The sequence below is a fragment of the Argopecten irradians genome, chromosome 1 (genome assembly GCF_041381155.1).
Source record: "Argopecten irradians isolate NY chromosome 1, Ai_NY, whole genome shotgun sequence".
Classification (NCBI taxonomy): Eukaryota; Metazoa; Mollusca; class Bivalvia; order Pectinida; family Pectinidae; genus Argopecten; species Argopecten irradians.
The window spans coordinates 10,053,697-10,072,520 of record NC_091134.1 but is presented as its reverse complement, the minus strand read 5'-3'; the positions used below and the strand labels follow the sequence as shown (position 1 = coordinate 10,072,520).

The following is an 18,824-nucleotide window of genomic DNA, read 5'->3' as shown; positions in this document are numbered from 1 at the left end:
GGGGATATTCCACTATCGAGGTCACAAAGTGTTGTAAAATGCAAACCTCAGGTTTTACCACACTTTATGATCCTCCAAGTGGAAAACCATTATCTCCATCTATACATCTGAAAGTCTTACGGTCTTAATAAGGCAAAATCTAGATGTATATAACATAGCGTGATATGTGAAAAAAATGTTAACGCGCATAGAGTTATTGATATTGGTCACGTGTTATTCACATTGTAAACTACTATTTAAAACATACCGTGTAACCTGACCTATTTGTAAAGCAACCACAAGTTTACCTAGTAACATATGGGACCCATGGCCTTACCATTCCATCTCATTAATTTAAAAAAAACTATACACTCTCTCATATAGTGTATAACCTACGTCAAAAAAGGTGTCGGTAAATTGGCAGGTCAGTAGAATATATTGACGTTAACCACAAAAAACATATCTTTGCAAAACTACTTAAGGCTGAGATATGAAATGTGAGTACATTTCAATATCAATTGTGATTCATTTTAGACAACAACAAACAGTTGTTTATGTTCGCTGGGCTTTTCAATGTGTGTTACAGCGAGTCAACGTTTGTCTTTGAAGCTTCTGTAAGCAATTTCGTGAGTTCAGAAAAATACGAAAATGACGTCCAGTCGGTAGGTCGTAGTCTACTTAAATAAAACATAAAAATAAAGATTACGAACTAATCTTAGATATCAAGTATGGTCTAATGATAAACGAGACACAATATTGACTTATAGATACCTTTAGCCTGGCATGTGGTAACATCACGTGATTAACATTGATTTGACGTCACAACATAGCAACATATACAGTATATAAAGCCATGTTCGCCTGAAAACTACCACACTTGAACATAAGGAATATATCATTCATTATGGTAAGTTTAGAATAAATTAGAAATAATTATCATTATCAACCTTTTCTTTAATGTGTGCGTATATATCTTATAAAGGCTATTATATTTTTGTAGATTGATATAGATATTTTTTATAATGTTCGTTATTGTTTTGAGAACAACACGCTTGACATTTTACAATTTTCTTTAATTTAGATTTATATTCATTTCTGGGAATTCATTATAACAAACAATAAGTATTTGTCAAAACTACTCAAAAGGATAATGAAGTTTCATAAATGTATTCCCAAATGTCAATATTGTTAATATATAATGTACTGTTTTCCAATTTTCAAAACTCGATTTGCTATAAAACAATTTTGATTATTGCCAATGGCATTCACAAGAGAACATGTTTGGTTTGTTTAATACAACAAGCATCGTTCTGGGAGAGTACCCTCAATAACTAAAATGTGTTCATGCAAACCGATACACAATTCGTAGAAAAATATAATAACAATTAACTCAGAGTATTTGAGTACATTTTATGATTGATACTTTTTTCTTCATTATTTGTTCCTTTTACATAAATAAAAATCAAATTACGATATAAATGGAATTGATCCTATAAAATCCAGTTAATTACTTTCTTCACATTTCTTAGTATATCCACTTTATTACTTTTTTTTCTTCTTAGGAGAAACTTCCTGTTACATGTGTTCTCATTGTGTTGACTATAGCCATTGTCTACGGAGGTGAGTATGTTATTTTTAATTTATACATTCTACAATGTTTTCGCGCGAGTCTAATGACATGTAGGTTGTATCCCTTCTATTGTTCATTTATTCAAACGAACCAAATTGTTCTTTTGTAATTATGTTGTATAAAATCTTTATGTATTTTGGCAATTAAAAGCAAAGGTACATAGCTTAATCGAAATGATTTTTTTCTTTAAATGTAACTTTAAAATAAGCTTTAGTGAAAACGATTATAAGCGTACCGTTAATTCTACAATTTCACCTCTTCCTAAACTATTTTGAATGGGTAAATTAAAGAACAGTTCCCATATTGTTTATCTCTTTTCCGTTGTTAGCCCTAATCATAATGCGATGGTATTAATTATCATTCCGCCACCACGAAATAAAACACAACAAAATGAGCATTCATTGTTTTTAAAGCTGCATATACGGAATCTCACATTTGTTTTGTGTTGACATTTTCTCTTGTGTTATGGGTATAGATGTTATAACATTAATTTTTTGTTTCGGAAACATAGTGGTCCTTTTAAGTATTTATTTATAACATTAAAAGCATATTGCATTCCAAGGGAATTTAAGGACTTAATACACAATACGTTATAATATAGAGTGCAATTGACAATAGAAATTTTCACAATATGCATTGCAAATATTACAATTCAACGTTTTAATAAAGGAACAAAATAATCAAAGAATCGACATGTCATATTCATAATAACCAAACAATTTCAATTTTTTTTTAATATGACTCCGTTCGCGAAATTGTATTATTTAAATCAGACTCTTAGGTTTATGAATCTGGATGTACAAGACTATTCCGATATTAACCATGCCCTACCTGTTTTATATTTTGAGCGCATAACACGAATTCTTCAGTAATTCCAACTCTATATCATACTTCGTTTTCAAAATCCCATTTTCACGTTCTTATTTATGTTCAAAATTAAGGAAGCATACGTAATACTTGTTGCGAACGTACGCTTAATAAGTTAATTATGTCACTAAATAAAGATCTGCTCTGGTGTGGTTTCAGTCTCGTTTCAACATTAATCAAAGAGTTTTTGTAATATTCAAAACATAATTGTCTCTATTTTGCCAAAAAGAAAATATATGTATCAAAAATAGACATCTATGCATGAAGAAATTGTTATACATGAAATTTGAGAAATGACCAATTTGACAGCCATTTTGAAAAAAATGCCCTTTTCATCCTTTTTTCTCCAATATTTTCACATATATTCACGACTACAAGCTATATCAAGTTGTGTAGTTCTTCTAAAGGTTCGCTGTGATGAACATATTAAGTTTTAACGTGTGGCATTATAACAAATTAGACTAGTTTTGATTTTCTACATTTTTGTGAAGTTAAAGTAATTTGCATTTTCAGCAAGAAATGCTGAAATGTAACAAATTGTATCGGGACAAAAAATCAAAAACATTCACACATTATTTTCATGTCATTTTTTGAGTAATACACAAAGAACTTGTCTGCGCTTGAAGTCTATGTGTGCTTAGAAAATTTGACCATTCTCTACGTTATACTTCTATTAGGTAAATAATTTTCTAAAATTATTTTTGAATCGCCATGTTGCTTTAAATCGATGTATTTTCCTTATATATGCGCAACATGTCTGGATAATATTCCAATTTAGTATGGATAACACAATAGTAGGTTATTTTATTTCCCGATATGAAAATTCCTGAATTACAGTTTAATCGTTCCGGTAGGCAGTATATTACTAGAACGCATCAATCATCGAAATGCATCATCCAGTATTAGAAAGACACATTAATCCAAATTATGAACTTTCATTTGTATATGTTGATAATTAAAGTCAGTGGTGGATTGGTAGCATGAAACCCGTCGATTTCAAGCAAATGCTACTCAACTTTTTTCCTCGATAGATTGAGTATGTCATGTGCAAATTGGAGCCGTACGGATGCATATATGATGGTCTCCGTCAGAAACTATTGTTTTCAGTACCTATCGTTTGTTTATTTGGTGTTTGTTTGTTTGATTAAATTAACAACGAGGGTCATGTGAGGACGACCTCCATTGTGTGAGATGTGTAGTGTGTTTGAATTGAGTGGTGTGTGATTTGTGAGCATGCGGTATTCTCGTGTCGTGTCTTCATGTATAGTGGAACTTTTGCCCATTTTATAGTTTTTTATCACTGACGCATGCTGCCAAAGACACCAGGCAACACACCCGAACCGGTCACATTAAACTGACAACGGATCAACCAGTCGATATACTTCCTGTATGCTGAGCGCTTATAGACTTTGGTGTGTCTCGGCCAGGAGATAGAACCCAGAGCCTACCTCACAGGGTCGAGCGCTCAACAGAAGGCTAAAAGTGAGGCGGTGTCAAGGGAGACTTTGATAGAACATAATTATTTAGGAAGAGGAGAAAAGATGATACAATAGTACAATTCTGACGCCCTACCTGCAGGGCATGGTACCAATTGTACATTCGAGGAACGTGTATTAAAATAGGGTTGAACACACATACATAGACCTACATGTACGTAGGAAAGTTACACTGTTGGTGTTAATACCCGTATCTCTTTGAGCAATTATTAAGTTTTGTACATTTCCATCTCGTCGCCATGTTTACATGTTGTGTGTCGGCAGCGACATGTTACTAGCACGGCAATACAGTTAATTCAGCTCAGAGACCGACAAGTCCTGTTCGTTATCTACCCTACTGTGATTGCCATGTAACCACTAAAACATCCGTGTATTCAAGTACTTTTAAACGTGAACTGATCAAAGTAGAACTCCAGTGTTCACAAAGTTGAAGAAACTCTCTGTTCGTCACACCTCCTTGACGCAGGCGGTTTGAATCGGACACCGCGTCACAACTACGTTAAATATCCTGCAACGTTATGAACGTGTAAGCGTGTGTAATTATATGATATAAAGGATTAAAATCAAACTGATTTGCACTATTTTAACATCAGATCGGTAGAACCCTGAATTTAGTTTTCATCGTTAAATCTTTCTATTAACTTGGCGAGAATTTCCGCTACTTCGACTGGCTGTTCCATATGCCTGTCGGAGCCAATCGATATAATTCAACTTTAATTTTATAAATGCAATAAATACTAAATAAGGTCAATATTGAGCTATGAAAATAATAGATAAGACTGTAAATATAAGGATTAAAGCGGTCTATGAAAAATTATCGATAGCCTATCAACTTTATCCTTCGATTTAACCACCAGAAAGACACTTTAATCCTTATAAATGCTCCACTACTGACAAATGACGAATAAGTGTTCTTCTTTATATATAATAAGTTACAAAAGTTATTTACTTTACACCATTACCACCATTGAAAAGTTTGAGCTTCTAATTTTACTGGGAATTAAAAATAATTAATTGGATCGCAAAAATATTCCGTGGCACTCTGCCCTATATGAAAAATTAATGGTTTTATATTATTTTTGAGCTAATTAGACATATATGTATGCACTATTACACAAAGGTTATTGTTCGAATCATGAGTATCGTTTATGCTCTGTCGACGGTGAAGCATCGTTAAATCAACGTCAAAAGTACTCATAAATTAGATTCAATAATTGTAATAGCATAAATGTTTTATATTTGTGTTTTTGTTTATATGATCTGTGTGTGATGATGCAAGCAATACAATAATAAAACCGATTTGTGAATATATCTGTACTTGCAAACTTTGGTTTAGATAAACTTTTGATATTGATTATCCCTGATGTTAGCATACACTTTTTGTATGCGTCTTATTTATATAGCACATATTGACTAAATACGTATATTTCCGTTTGATTGTATGCTATCGTTTGGGATATACATTGTAGCACGTGTGGTACAAAATACAAATATGTTCATTAAACAGATGATCCAACATGCAGTTCCTCATCAACATGCACCGGGGGCAAGACATGTGTGTTTACATGCACAGTGACAGGTAAACAGTAATCCGTTTATACTTTATTAACTTAAATCTATTGAAGGGATTATAACATGTACATGATAATGTAATCATAACTTCATCTTAATGATAAAAAGTATGCAAGTTTAGTTTGTGATTCGAAATGTGTCATCGTTAACGTCGACAAAGAAGGACTGAATTATGAACGTTTACTTATGAGTATATTAGGTACCAGAGACCCTCATGTTTATATTGTGTTAACTTTGCAATTCTATTTTATTTCCGACCGTCACTCTCAAAGCTGGCTCTGCAAGTGGTGCTGGTAAGTAGTTGGTTATGATTGATCACATACCACAATTTATAATATAGTATTATTTCGTATTTTAGTTACTTAATACCATCATAATTTAGATATATTTGGCATGAATTGCATATTCCTAAGCAAATTGTTGCATTTGATTTTATTTAACAATAAATATTACATTTAATTAAATCATTTTGTGGAACTGAAACAAAATCGAACTAATCTAACTTAATATGCAATCACTGTCAAATGTCCATCATATACAACATTTTGGGCAATGCCGTGTTTTATATCATCACATTTTGCTCAACGAACTGAATTATATATTTGTTCAACTGACTCCGTTCAACTGAAATAAGTTTGCGCATTATGCATGGCACAGTAGGTCTACACGAAGGAAAATTTAGATGTGGATATTTTTGTTAGCAATTGGAAAGGGTTACAATATTTTCATGTCCATATTATTATACACATATATTATTACTAGATGATGTAACCGGCTGTACAGCTACACCGTCTACTTGCACGAAAGGAGGTACAGATGGCACATGTTCGGGAAGCTGTATTAGTACTGGTAAGAATAACACCTCTCACATTTCCGCCTTGATATGTGACAGCATATAAAAGGTCAAGTATAACTATCCCGTGTCATATCTTATCATCTGACTATACAACATTACTGAGGGAGAAACCCCTCAACAGATCAGAAACGAGATTGCAGTGTATCATGGATCGAGTGGAAACAATCATTTTTATTTCCAAGTTAGCAATCGTTGTAATATTTCATTTGTTAATAGATGTCTTGTGTGGTGGCGTATTTCTGCAAATACTTATCAATGCGTCCTTTCGTTATGATTATCCTGCCAAACTTATAACAATACATTTATATATCATTATGATTAAGTCGACTTATCTATCACGTGAGGTATCTTAGACGACATAAAAAATGAATCTTAAACAAGAAACAAGATATTTACTAGAATATATCTACTAATACGATAAAGAACATCATAAACAGTCGCTTTAATTATTATAGTGGTTAATTCATAGTCTTATATTAGCGCCTTATACTTCAAGAAAATAAATTTGATAGAGCTTTATTTGTTAGCAATAAGGTACATATACATTTTAAAATTCATGCAGAATTTAGTTTTGTTAAATACATGTACTTGCTTTTGTTTTCATTTGCTTCACAGGAACCGGTACTTCTGGCACATCAGGCACTGGTGGCACAGGTGGCACTGGTGGCACTGGTGGTGGCACTGGTGGCACTGGTACATCTGGCACTGGTGGCACTGGCACATCAGGCACTGGTGGCACTGGCACATCAGGCACTGGTGGCACTGGCACATCAGGCACTGGAACCGGAGGTGAATAGAGAAAACACATACTTTATTTCTTCATTTTATATCGAAGAACGTACTCTGGTTACTCAGCTTTTCGACCAGCATTATTATCTGTCTAGAATACTACAATATTGCAGCTATATTTATCGGTGATGTTTGTTGTTAAGTTTGAAATTTACATATCCATATTTATTTCATTCTTCACAGTGCAATATAAGGTTTCATCGTGAAAATACATGTGATGTTCTTCATAAAAGTAAAATTATCAGCATATCTACAGTCAGTGGTGAATTGATAATATAACCCCGCTGATTTCAATCAACGGCTACTCAACTTTATTTTTCGGTAGATTGAGTATGTCACGCGCAATTTGGAGCCACGCGTATGGATGTGTGATTTCCGCATCAGAAACTCTTAGTATTTTCAGTACCGATTGTACGGTCGAGGAACATGTAGGCCTATCGAAATAGGTTTGAACACATATGGTATACGTAGGTGTGTTTATAAAAATGTAGAAAAGTTCCAATGTTAATGTCACTATCGTCTCTCTTTGGTGCGTATGATAATCATAAAATGTTGTATAATATACAGTTGTTCACGTGCCGATCACGTCGCAATGTTTACATGTTGTGTAAGCAACGCTATGTTGTCCATTACGAGATCCTTATGTACGTCCTATGTATTTGTATTATTTCCATTTGATGTAATTGAAAGATATGATAGGAAAACAACAGTAGTGATTGAAACAGCGATGAAGCTTTACGCTTACATTCTAAGAGTCGGTATATCTGTATTTACAGTACACTATTCTGTCACTGGGCCTACCTGTGTTTATACATGTTCCTTGATCGGTTTCATTTGCAAATCACCTAAATTCGGGAAAATGTCATGTTTCATGTTTAAAGAACTCTGTCACACATCTCCTTGATGCAAGCAGTTTGAATCGGACGCCGCGTCACAACTTCGTTAAATATCCTGCCACGTTATATCTTGTGTAAACGTTTGTAAACAAACTATGCAAACGCCTGAAATTAATTTTTTCATAATTTTTTTTTTCAATTAATTTATCAGTTTTGCATTAATCACATAATCATGAAATATGAATATAGTTATCTTCCATGCAAATCTTTCACTCTGCCATTCTTTCTCGTTCATCACACAATTACATGTACAAGTACAAGTATAATTGCGTTGTTCGGGTTTAATGATAGAGAGGGAAGAGGGAGAGAAAAAATAAAATAAAGAACAAAGAATTGGGAAGGAAAGAAGGAATGATATAGTGAACTAGAATGAAGAAATATTATGAAGAATACGTATCAAATGTAGATACATTCTTATACGAAAAATAATGAATAAACCAATGAGTAAAAAAAAAAAGTAAGAAAAAGAAAGAAAGAAAAAAGTGAGAAAAAAAAATCAAATGCAAGCATGACACATGAAAGCAGATATATGCTTCATCAGACGGAAATCATTTAATATTGAGCTATGAAAATAATAATTCGGACCGTAGATATAAGAATTGAATTATCTTTCTGGTGGATAAAGTTGAGTAGGATGTCGATATTTGTTTCATGGAGGTTTTCCCGAAGAATGGTAATGGAATTCCATAGTTTACGTTAGTATGGTATTTCGACTCACCCAAATATACGGGAATCTGATTTCATCGTTTTCAATTTGACGACGAACATGCAAAAGTAGATCATTTATGTAAATAAATTGCTTTGAGGGAGTTAAAGATGGTATGAATTTAATAAGTTAAATATCAACAATTGTACGTGTCAACTATTCTCTTTTGCTCTAATTGACATATTAAAAATATTTGCGATAAAATGAAAAATGTCTAAATTGAGTATTTTCTTCTAATTAGGCACCAATACAACTAAAAAACCCAACAAGAATTCAGGTAAGATATGACCAGTGAAGGGAATACAGGAGGGGTTATCTAGGTACTAATATCTTTGGACTGTAAACGTATCAAATTGTTGTAAACACGTATCATGTTTTATGCATTATTAATTCTAAATCGATTTGATATAGTTATAAATATATGTTTATATAATACGGGTATGTCAGAATAATATAATTTTGTAAAATATTTTGTCTCGATTTTACCTACAAATGTGGTACAGAAATATATATTGACAGTCCAAAAAACCGCCAGGAATTCTTGCTGCACAACACGTTCCTCTTTCAGCTAATGACGTCCATGGATTGACTCCCCTGTTGTTGATAAGCGCAGTCATTACCAAGTTCTCCCTGAATCTCTGATAAGTGTGTATCAGCGCTGTGTCGTCCTGATGTCGAGGGCATTCTTTCTTCAAGCTAATGACGGATGGCTTAGCATGACATGATGAAATGAAGACAGTTGAAAATTGAGAGGACACATTGATTGTCCATATGAGATTTTTAATGTCTTACGTTATATCTGAATTTGACATATTTCAAAGTGTGATATAGTTATGGTTTACAGCAGTAAACCATTGGTTTAGATTTTTAATACTTTTCTTTCATCAATCGACGTTGTTTCTAACTGGCTTACGATATATACAAAATATATATTTAATTTAAATTAATTTTATTCGAAACGGGTAATGATAAAGATGGTCCATTGACGATGCCCATTATTTGAACAATAACTGATGTTTAATCATGTGTATATGTGTTAAATTAACACAAAAATACGTATCAAATAATACGCTTTGTTTTTGGTATAGTGCCGTAGGGTTTTTTCGGAGCTCAATTGATTATTTAAATATTTTTACCTAAAAGTAAAATAAAAACTTTGGTGGTAATGGAGTAATGGAGTAAAGTAAGTAATTTTTGTCACCAAAGTATTTTTATATCAATATACAAAGAAATAGTGTGTTATGATATCATGGGAAGAAGTGTGTGATGTGAAATGTATTTATTTCGTTTTTTTTTTACATTAAATAAAACATTGTTTGCAAAGTTTTGTAGCAGTTTCTCTTAATTATTGTACACTCATTTTAAATAGACTTAAATGTTTTATAAACTATTTCTTACACTTATTCTGGTTTTTATTCTAAAGGAAAAGGATCAAATAGAAATTGCCGCTGTTTCATAATGTTTGATAAACCGATCTAATGCTATAAGGAAAGGCACACTATACAAACGCGTTGTATTCATTTTAGCTGCAAAGGTGCTGACTAATATTACAACCTTAGTCACATTTCCGTATTCATTAGTCTCCGGCAATACAGTTTCAACAGATAACGTTACTTTTTTCCTGGTTCTTGGCGCCAATATGTTGAAATGTAAGGACTTTAAACACACACAGTTATGATCTACTCCGAAGGATGCTTAATATTGATGTGGAAAACATGTTTGTAAATGTTAACTACATGTAGTTTGTATTGAAATTGACAAACGGTTGACAGAACAGGTGCGTGACTTAAAGAGGAATACGAAGCAAAAACACAAACAGGCGTAGTGTCAACATCATCCAGGGAATTGGCGGACTGGCACAAATTTATAACTCAAAAGTATTCCTTGAAAAGACATTACCGTACATATCCAATGTATTTTTAACAACATGTATATGGTCTTTGCTTTAAAAGTTATTATAGAGAAGTAAGAAAATTCTAAAAGACATAATCATCGATAAAAAAAATTAATCAACCGGTTATTTGGAAATAGTTTACACAAAACGTTATCATAACCGCAAACAAAATGTGGCATATGACGGTTTTAATTTCTATCAATATGATGATAACTACAGTTTAAGCTTCAACATAGACACTGTATGCGAATAGAAGAACTAGAATATCATTTATTAGGTATAAGAGTCAAATAATTATGAATAGATTTGAAATTCTTGTTTTGCGGCTCTTGGCCTGCAATAACATAATTATATTAATGTCGTTTCATTTTACGAAAAGTATTTGCTTTTACTGTAAGCGTTATCAAGCGTGAGAGAAACAACGAATCTGAATGTAAATATATGTACATATGTGTTTAGTATCCAAGAGGATTTTCTAATCGGGGAAGGAACAAGAATATATGCCTTCCAATTGTTTCAGTTGATGGTATTCTAAGCATTAAGTGAATATACAATGTAATGTTTTACTTTGAAAACACGTGGTTATATCGACCAAAGACAAAATATCGACCACGCACTGCGTAATCGGTTATTTTCAATATTAATATGTATAAGTTCTCCAAAAAGTTACTATCGTTTATCATCTTTATTCGAAAATCATACAACGAAAGTTGCTCATTATGAAAATCGTTAATCCCATTTATTTAGATTTAAAGTTGATCTCTAACCCATACCCAAGTTTTTTTCTAAACTAATGAGAGACCCACTATTATGATATAAATATCTGACATATGCATCAATCTGTTAATCAATGCAGTTTAAAAAAACAATAAATGATAGACAAAAGTCAAAAGTCATACGCAAAAGATGTTTGGAATGACCAATGAGGGGCAGTGCAGTTGTTAACACACTGTGATGTACACATGATCCTGTATCACAACAAAGGTCGGACACTCGTATAGAAATCATGTTCGCTGGACCCCATATGAACAACTGATGAATAAATGTCGACATAACAACACAAGGTCCACACCCAAAACATCGTCTGATCATGGTGATCGAGAGCGACTCGGAGAAGCTTTGACTGCCAATATATGAATGGAATTCCGACGACAGTCGTTACGTCACGTATGACGCAGTGCTTTGACTGTAGTGACAAATCAATAAAATCCACCACTATATTTCTTCAAGACATCAACAGTGTTATTTTAGAATTTAAATACATGTAATATATAGAATCAATCCTTTCTCTTTGATTGTTCTTCTTCATTGAATATTGGCGCTATATAGATTGCTGTTGTACGCATACTTGTACAATGTGATCGAGTATAGGAAAAAAGTCGGTAAGGTCACGAATTATATATATATATATACATTCACCAAGATAAGATACAACGAAATTATCTTATTGTGTCTTTCAGTTTGTCAAAAATGTGTATGCTATTTGGGAATACCTTATTGCTCTGGCATAACATTGTGTAATACTTTTCTTTGAAAAATTAAAGTAAAATGAAGGACCGAGAGGTATGTTAACGGAAATTTGGTAATGAAGGATAGGGGATATTCCACCATCGAGGTCACAAAGTGTTGTAAAATGCAAACCTCAGGTTTTAGCACATTTTATCATATACCTGTTGAATCTGGTTATAGTAATACAAGCAAATTTCAGACAATGAAATACAATGTTTTGTATTGCACATGTACAATACGAAACGTTGTATTCACCTACTAACCGGAACTACTTTTTAGGATAATACACTTGTATTGCATTGGTTTATTTTTGGAAAAAAAATTGCTAGTGTAGTTAGGCCTAATAAATTGTAAATTTTATTTTTGTACTTTATTTAAAATATAAATTAATAAGAATAAGGTTGTGAACATAGAATAGTTCTGGGTAGTATTTAAATTTGAAATATTAAAAGGAGGATGTTGGCAGCAAATAACAACAAGTTGTCGTCTGCTTACACATTGTTATCAGAGCTGGCGTTGCCTTGGTTTATAATGGCATGTGTTGGGGATTTCGACATTTACATGATTTACTGATGGATCCAGAGACAGAGGACAAATCAAGCATTCCTCAAATTGAAGGTAACGAAACATCGAAGTCTGGAAATGAAATTAGTTCATCATCCTCAACCATTGCGTCGTGTGCTCCCCCTCATCCTGACCCCACCCCCGATACCCATGACCATGTTTTATCTGATTTAGACGACGCCGATGACCTTATTCCATCCCATATTTACACTATTCAAAGACTGGATCCAAGCTCCCAGGGATGTTCTTCAGATTCTGCCATTTGAACTAAATACCTTCAGAAGAATGATGGTTCAAATTATGAGCCTGATACGCTTTCACAGGGGTGTTGACCGTTATCAGAGAAAAAATGGTTATAGTTTCAACATTTTAACCTCAGATTTATTTGCCACGAGTCGTCAGGTACTTCAGTCTCGGCGTAAAAAGTTGAAACAGAAAGGACTTGGGAATCGTCCCAATAAAGCCCAACCTGTCTCAGACAACGAGAAGGAAATGTGGGAATGTTATCAGCTGGGTCATGGAAACTCACATGCTTTGCTAAACACCGTCTGGTTCAATAACACTAAATTGTTTGGGTACAGGGGGTCTGATGAAAACAGACAAGGGGAGATATAGAATTGAAGCAGGATGAAAATGGATCAGAATACCTGGAATTTAACGAAAGAACAACAAAAACAAGAGAGGGAAACAGTACTCACATGAGATCGTTTAATCCGAAACAGAAGAAAACAAACCAATCCTTTAGAAAGACACTGTGTACAAAACTCCTACACTCAGGTGTTGCTCCTGCAGTTATCTGGTCACAAAATCGTAAATAGCGTAAATAACTATGCCGTTGCCTAATTTAACCAACAGCGTTAAATATGCGAAATTCTTCAAAATGTGAAAAAGTCTGCTGTATCCTCCAGTGTAGCGTCCAGTGTAACTTCCACAGTATCACACAGGCCTATGATCACGACGGAAACACCACACAGGAGGAGTTTACCACGTGTTGTGAGAATGACGTAAGCCTACAAAATCTATCGACGGGAATGCTTTCTGGTGCAAATATCAGTGGTGGAACTTTCAATATCCCATTTCACCTTATCATAAGTACAAACGTATAGCTCAGCTACCGGACTCCGATTCTGACTGTAGTTAAGCCGTGGGAAATTTTGAGTGTATGACCGATGTCGGTGACGTTACGAACAGACCATGATATCGCGAGTTGGGAGAATTTACTATGTTATTGTGTTTTTTATCTTATTTTACAAGTGATTGTTGTAAATCTTAACGAGAAATAATTGTCATATATAAAAAATCATAACCTATATCTTACTTGTTGAGTTATAATTTCACTGACTTAATTAAAAAAACGAGATAGTTTGCAAAATCTACACTTTGTAGCATTTTCTCTCATTTCTCTGACAAGCAAGGCAGTGGCTTGTACCGAAACTGGTTCAGACCGGTTTTTGAAAGACGAATCGAACTGAAACGTTTAGATTTTTGTTAATCATCTCAAAGTCAATAAAACGATCTACATCGAATAGGGAAGGTATGTGATAAAAGCAAGACCACACACTTGTATCTTTCTAACGAATCAGAAAACACTCATTTATTGCGCGGACGTATATATTCACTCGTACGCTCCGTGTACTCATGAATATATTCGTCCGCACAATAAAGTCGTGTTGTCTAATTCGTTAGAAAAACACAAGTGTGTGGTTTTGCATATTTATGATCCCTAAAGGTCGAATACCATTATCCTCCTTGTATACATATGAAAGTTTTACGGTCTTACAAAGGCAAACTCTGGATGTATAATATAGCATGATATATGAAAACAAATTACGCCCATAGAGTTATTTATATTGGTCATCACGTCATATTCACATTGTAAACTACTATTTAAAACATAACGTGTAACCTGACCTATTTGTAAAGCAACCACAAGTTTACCAGGTAACATATGGGACATTGCAATTGCATCTCATAAAAAAAACATGCACTCTGTCATATAGTGTATAAATTACGTCAAAAAATGTGTCAGAAGAATATTTTGACGTAAAAAAGGCATATCTTTGCAAAACTACTTAAGGCTGAGATAAAGATGTGAGTACAATTCAAAATTAATTGTGGTTCATTTTCGACATCAACAAACAGGGCTTTTCAATGTGTGTTACAGCGAGTCAACGTTTGTCTTTGAAGATTTTGTAAGCAATTTTGAATTCAGAAAAATACGAAAATTACGTCGGTAGGTCGTAGTCTACTTTTATACAACATAAAAATAAAGATTGTGGACTAATCTTAAGTATCAAGTATGGTCTTATAATAAATGAGACACGATATTGATTTACAAATACCTTTAGCCTGACATGTGGTAACATCATGTGTTTAAAATTGATTTGACGTCACACCATAGTAACATTTACAGTATAAAGTCATATTCGCCTGAAAACTACCACATTTGAACATAAGGAATATATCATTCATTATTGTAAGTTTAGAATGAATTAAAATAATATCATTATACGGTTTTTCTTTTATGTGTGCGTATATTTTATAAAGGCTATTCTATTTTTGTACATTGATATAGATTAGATATTTTATAATGTTCGTTATTGTTTTGAGAACAACACGCTTGACTTTTATTAATTCTTATTAATTTAGATTTATATTTATTTCTGGGAATTCATTATAAAAAACAATAAGTATTTGTCAAACCTACTCAAAAGGACAATGAAGTATCTTAAATGTATTGCCAATCGTCAATAACTTAGCCTTTTTCTAGAAAACACTATCAGGATTACCTTTTCAGTCGCCATCTTCCCTCTTTCTTTAAATATATAATGTACTGTTTTTCCAATTTTCAAAACTCGTTTTGCATTAAACAATGATTATTGCCAACGCCATTCACAAGAGAACATATTTGGCTTTTTTAATAAAAAAAAAAACATCGTTGTGAGAGAGTGCCCTCAATAACTAAAATGTGATCATGCAAGCCGATACGCAATTCGTTAAACATATTATAATAATTGACTGTACAGTATTTGAGTACTTTTTATGATTGATACTTTTCTTCTATATTGTATAACTATTTGTTTTTTTTTTTAAATAATTGAAAATCGCATTACGATATAAATGATTTGATCCTATAAAATCCAGTTCTTTTCTTTCTTAACTTTACTACACGTATGTATCCACTTTATTAGTTTTTTCTTCTTTGGAGAAACTTCCTGTTACATGTGTTTTCATTGTGTTGACTATAGTCATTGTCTACGGAGGTGAGTATGTTATTTTTAATTTATGCATTCCACAATGTTTTCGCGCGATCTTATAATATGTAGGTTGTATTGCTACTCTTGTTCATTTATTCAAACGATCCAAATTGTATGTATTTTGGCAATTAAAAGCAAAGGTACATAACTTTTAGCGTACCGTTAATTTTACAATTTCACCTCTTCCTTAACTATTTTCAATAGATAAATTAAACAATAGTTCCCATAATCTTTATCTCTTTGCCGTTGTAGCCCTAATTGTAATGCGCTGGTGTTGATAATCTCAATGCTGAGCGCAAAGCAGGAGCTGAAACTACCATTTGTATAGACTTCGGTATGTCTCGGCCAGGGAACAGTGCCTACCTCACAGGGTCGAGTTCTTAACAGAAGGCCAAACGTGATGGGATGTCAAGGGAGACGTTAGGAAGAATATAGTTAGTTAGGAATATGATAAAAGATAATACAATAGTACATATTTATCTAACGCCCTACCTGCATGTACCGATCGTATGTTCGAGGAACTTGTATTAAAATAGAGTTGATCACACATAAATTGAAATACATCTACGTGTCTAAATACAGAAATGTAGAAAAGTTACACTGTTGATGTTACTACCGTATCTTTTTGTGCAATGCCTCCGTGCATATGATAAATTTACAATGTTGTACAATATACAGTTTTGTACATTCCAATGACGTCGCCATGTTTACATGTTGTCTGTCGGCAGCGACATGTTACTAGCACGACAATGAGTTAATTCAGCTCAGGGACTGACAAGTCCTGTTCGTTATCTAGCCTATTGTGATCGCCTAGACTAGGCCCTCAAGTTACATGCAATGTAAGTTTGGTTTGCCTGTTTCGAAATATTAATGAAACGGAATCATACAGTTGTAGTTTTTACGAAACTTGTAATCGATATATCTAATATTTATTGAAGTGCTTGAATCCCAATGCATACATTCTGAAAACGGAAAACATTTACAGTATAGTGGGCCCTGAAACGATGTCCGATTCAATTGAAAAACTTTAAAATAATGATATGTTACAATAAAAACATTCGTGTATTCATGTATTTTTCGTCACACCTCCTTGACGTAGGCGGTTTGAATCGTTCTTCGCGTCACAACTACGCTAAATATCCTGTAACGTTATGAAGTGTGTAAGCATAGGTAATAATACGATACAAAAGACAAGAATCAACCTGATTTGCACTATTTTAACATCAGATAAATAAAACGATTATAGCATTTGTATGTCCATTGATAAATAGGCGGGAATTTCCGACACTTCGACTGGATGGGCCATATGCCTGTTGGAGCCAAGCGGTAAAATTTTAATTTCATAAATGTCATAAACACTTAATAAGGTAAAAAATGTGGGGGGGGGGGGGGGGGGGGGGGGGGGGGGGGTAAAAAATGTGCTATAATTGATAAGACTTTAAATATAAGGATTAAAGCAGTTCATGAAACAAATATTGATTGCCCACTCAACTTTATCCTTCGATTTAACCACCAGAAAGATAATTTAATCCTTAAACCAATATCAAAAATATCTAATTATAGGATTTGTGTTTGATGATGCACGAAATACAATAATAAAACATATTAGCGAATATATCTTTACTGGCAAAGTTTGGTTAAATAAATTTTCTTTTGATAAAGTTTAAAAGATAAATTTTCAATTTTGATTATTTTAAAATTATATTAGCATACCATTTTGTAAGCGGCTAACTTTATAACACACATTGACTACAAATGTATATTTCAGTTTGAATGCATGCGATTCGTCGTTTGTGATATACATCGAAGCACATGTGGAACACAATACAAATTATTTTCATTAAACATATAATCCAACATGCAGCTCATCCACATGCACCGGAGGCAAGAAATGTGTCTTTAACTGCACATTGACAGGTAAACAGTCACCCGTTTATACCGCATTAGCTAAAATCCGTTGATGCGATTATAACACATCAGTAAACGATAATCCAATCACAATTTCATCTAAATGATAAAAATATCCAAGTTTCGTTTGTGATTCGAAATACATCATTGTCCATGACGACAAAGAAGGACTGAATTATGAACGTTTATTATGGTATATATTAGATTTCATAGACCCTCATACTCATATTGTTTTAACTTTCAAATTCTATTTGATTTCCGACCGTCACCTTCAAAGCCCGCTCTGCAAGTGGTGCTGGTAAGCATTTGGATATGATTGATCACATACCGCAATTTGTAATATTAATAGTGATGTTTCGTATTTAAGTTACTTAATACGATCATATTATAGATATAATTTGGCATGAATTGCAAAAAGTATTATATTTAATTAAACATTTTTTGTAACTGTAGCAAAAACGAAGTACTGTAATCTAACAGTGAATTGATTTATGAATTCTTGTTTATTCAATTCCTGTCCCATAACATAAAAGATTTTGGTCTATGCCGTACTTGTTATCGTTACAACCATTTCTATTTTTGCTTATTGAACTGCCTTTTGGGTATTTATGCTTGGCACAGTAGGTCTTAACGAAGGAAAGTTTGAATGTCGATATTTTGTTAGCCATTGGAATGGGTTACAGTACTTATCATGACCCATATTGATATACACATATATTGTTTCGAGATAATGTATCCGGCTGTACAGCTTCACCGCCTACTTGTACGATAGGAGGTATAAAAGGAACATGCGTGGGTAGCGGTATTAGTAATGGTAAGAATAACACCTCGCCTTGATATGTGACAGTATATAAAAAGTCTAGTATAATTTTCTGTGTCTTATGTTATCATCTGACTATAC

General features: G+C 33.3%; 2 protein-coding genes across 2 annotated transcripts in view; both read left to right on the top strand.

Annotated features, from left to right (window-relative positions):
- Positions 1–18,824, top strand: part of LOC138321791 (uncharacterized) — a 127,647-nt gene that overhangs the window by 93,543 nt on the left and 15,280 nt on the right. The gene's annotated exons all lie outside the window — the stretch shown is intronic.
- Positions 824–13,024, top strand: LOC138308102 (period circadian protein-like). Its single transcript, XM_069249050.1, has 8 exons — positions 824–886; positions 1,542–1,599; positions 5,480–5,551; positions 5,817–5,837; positions 6,307–6,393; positions 7,016–7,189; positions 9,033–9,068; positions 12,777–13,024. Exons 1-8 carry the CDS (start codon positions 884–886, stop codon positions 13,022–13,024), a joined length of 699 nt encoding a protein of 232 aa, XP_069105151.1. The 5' UTR covers positions 824–883.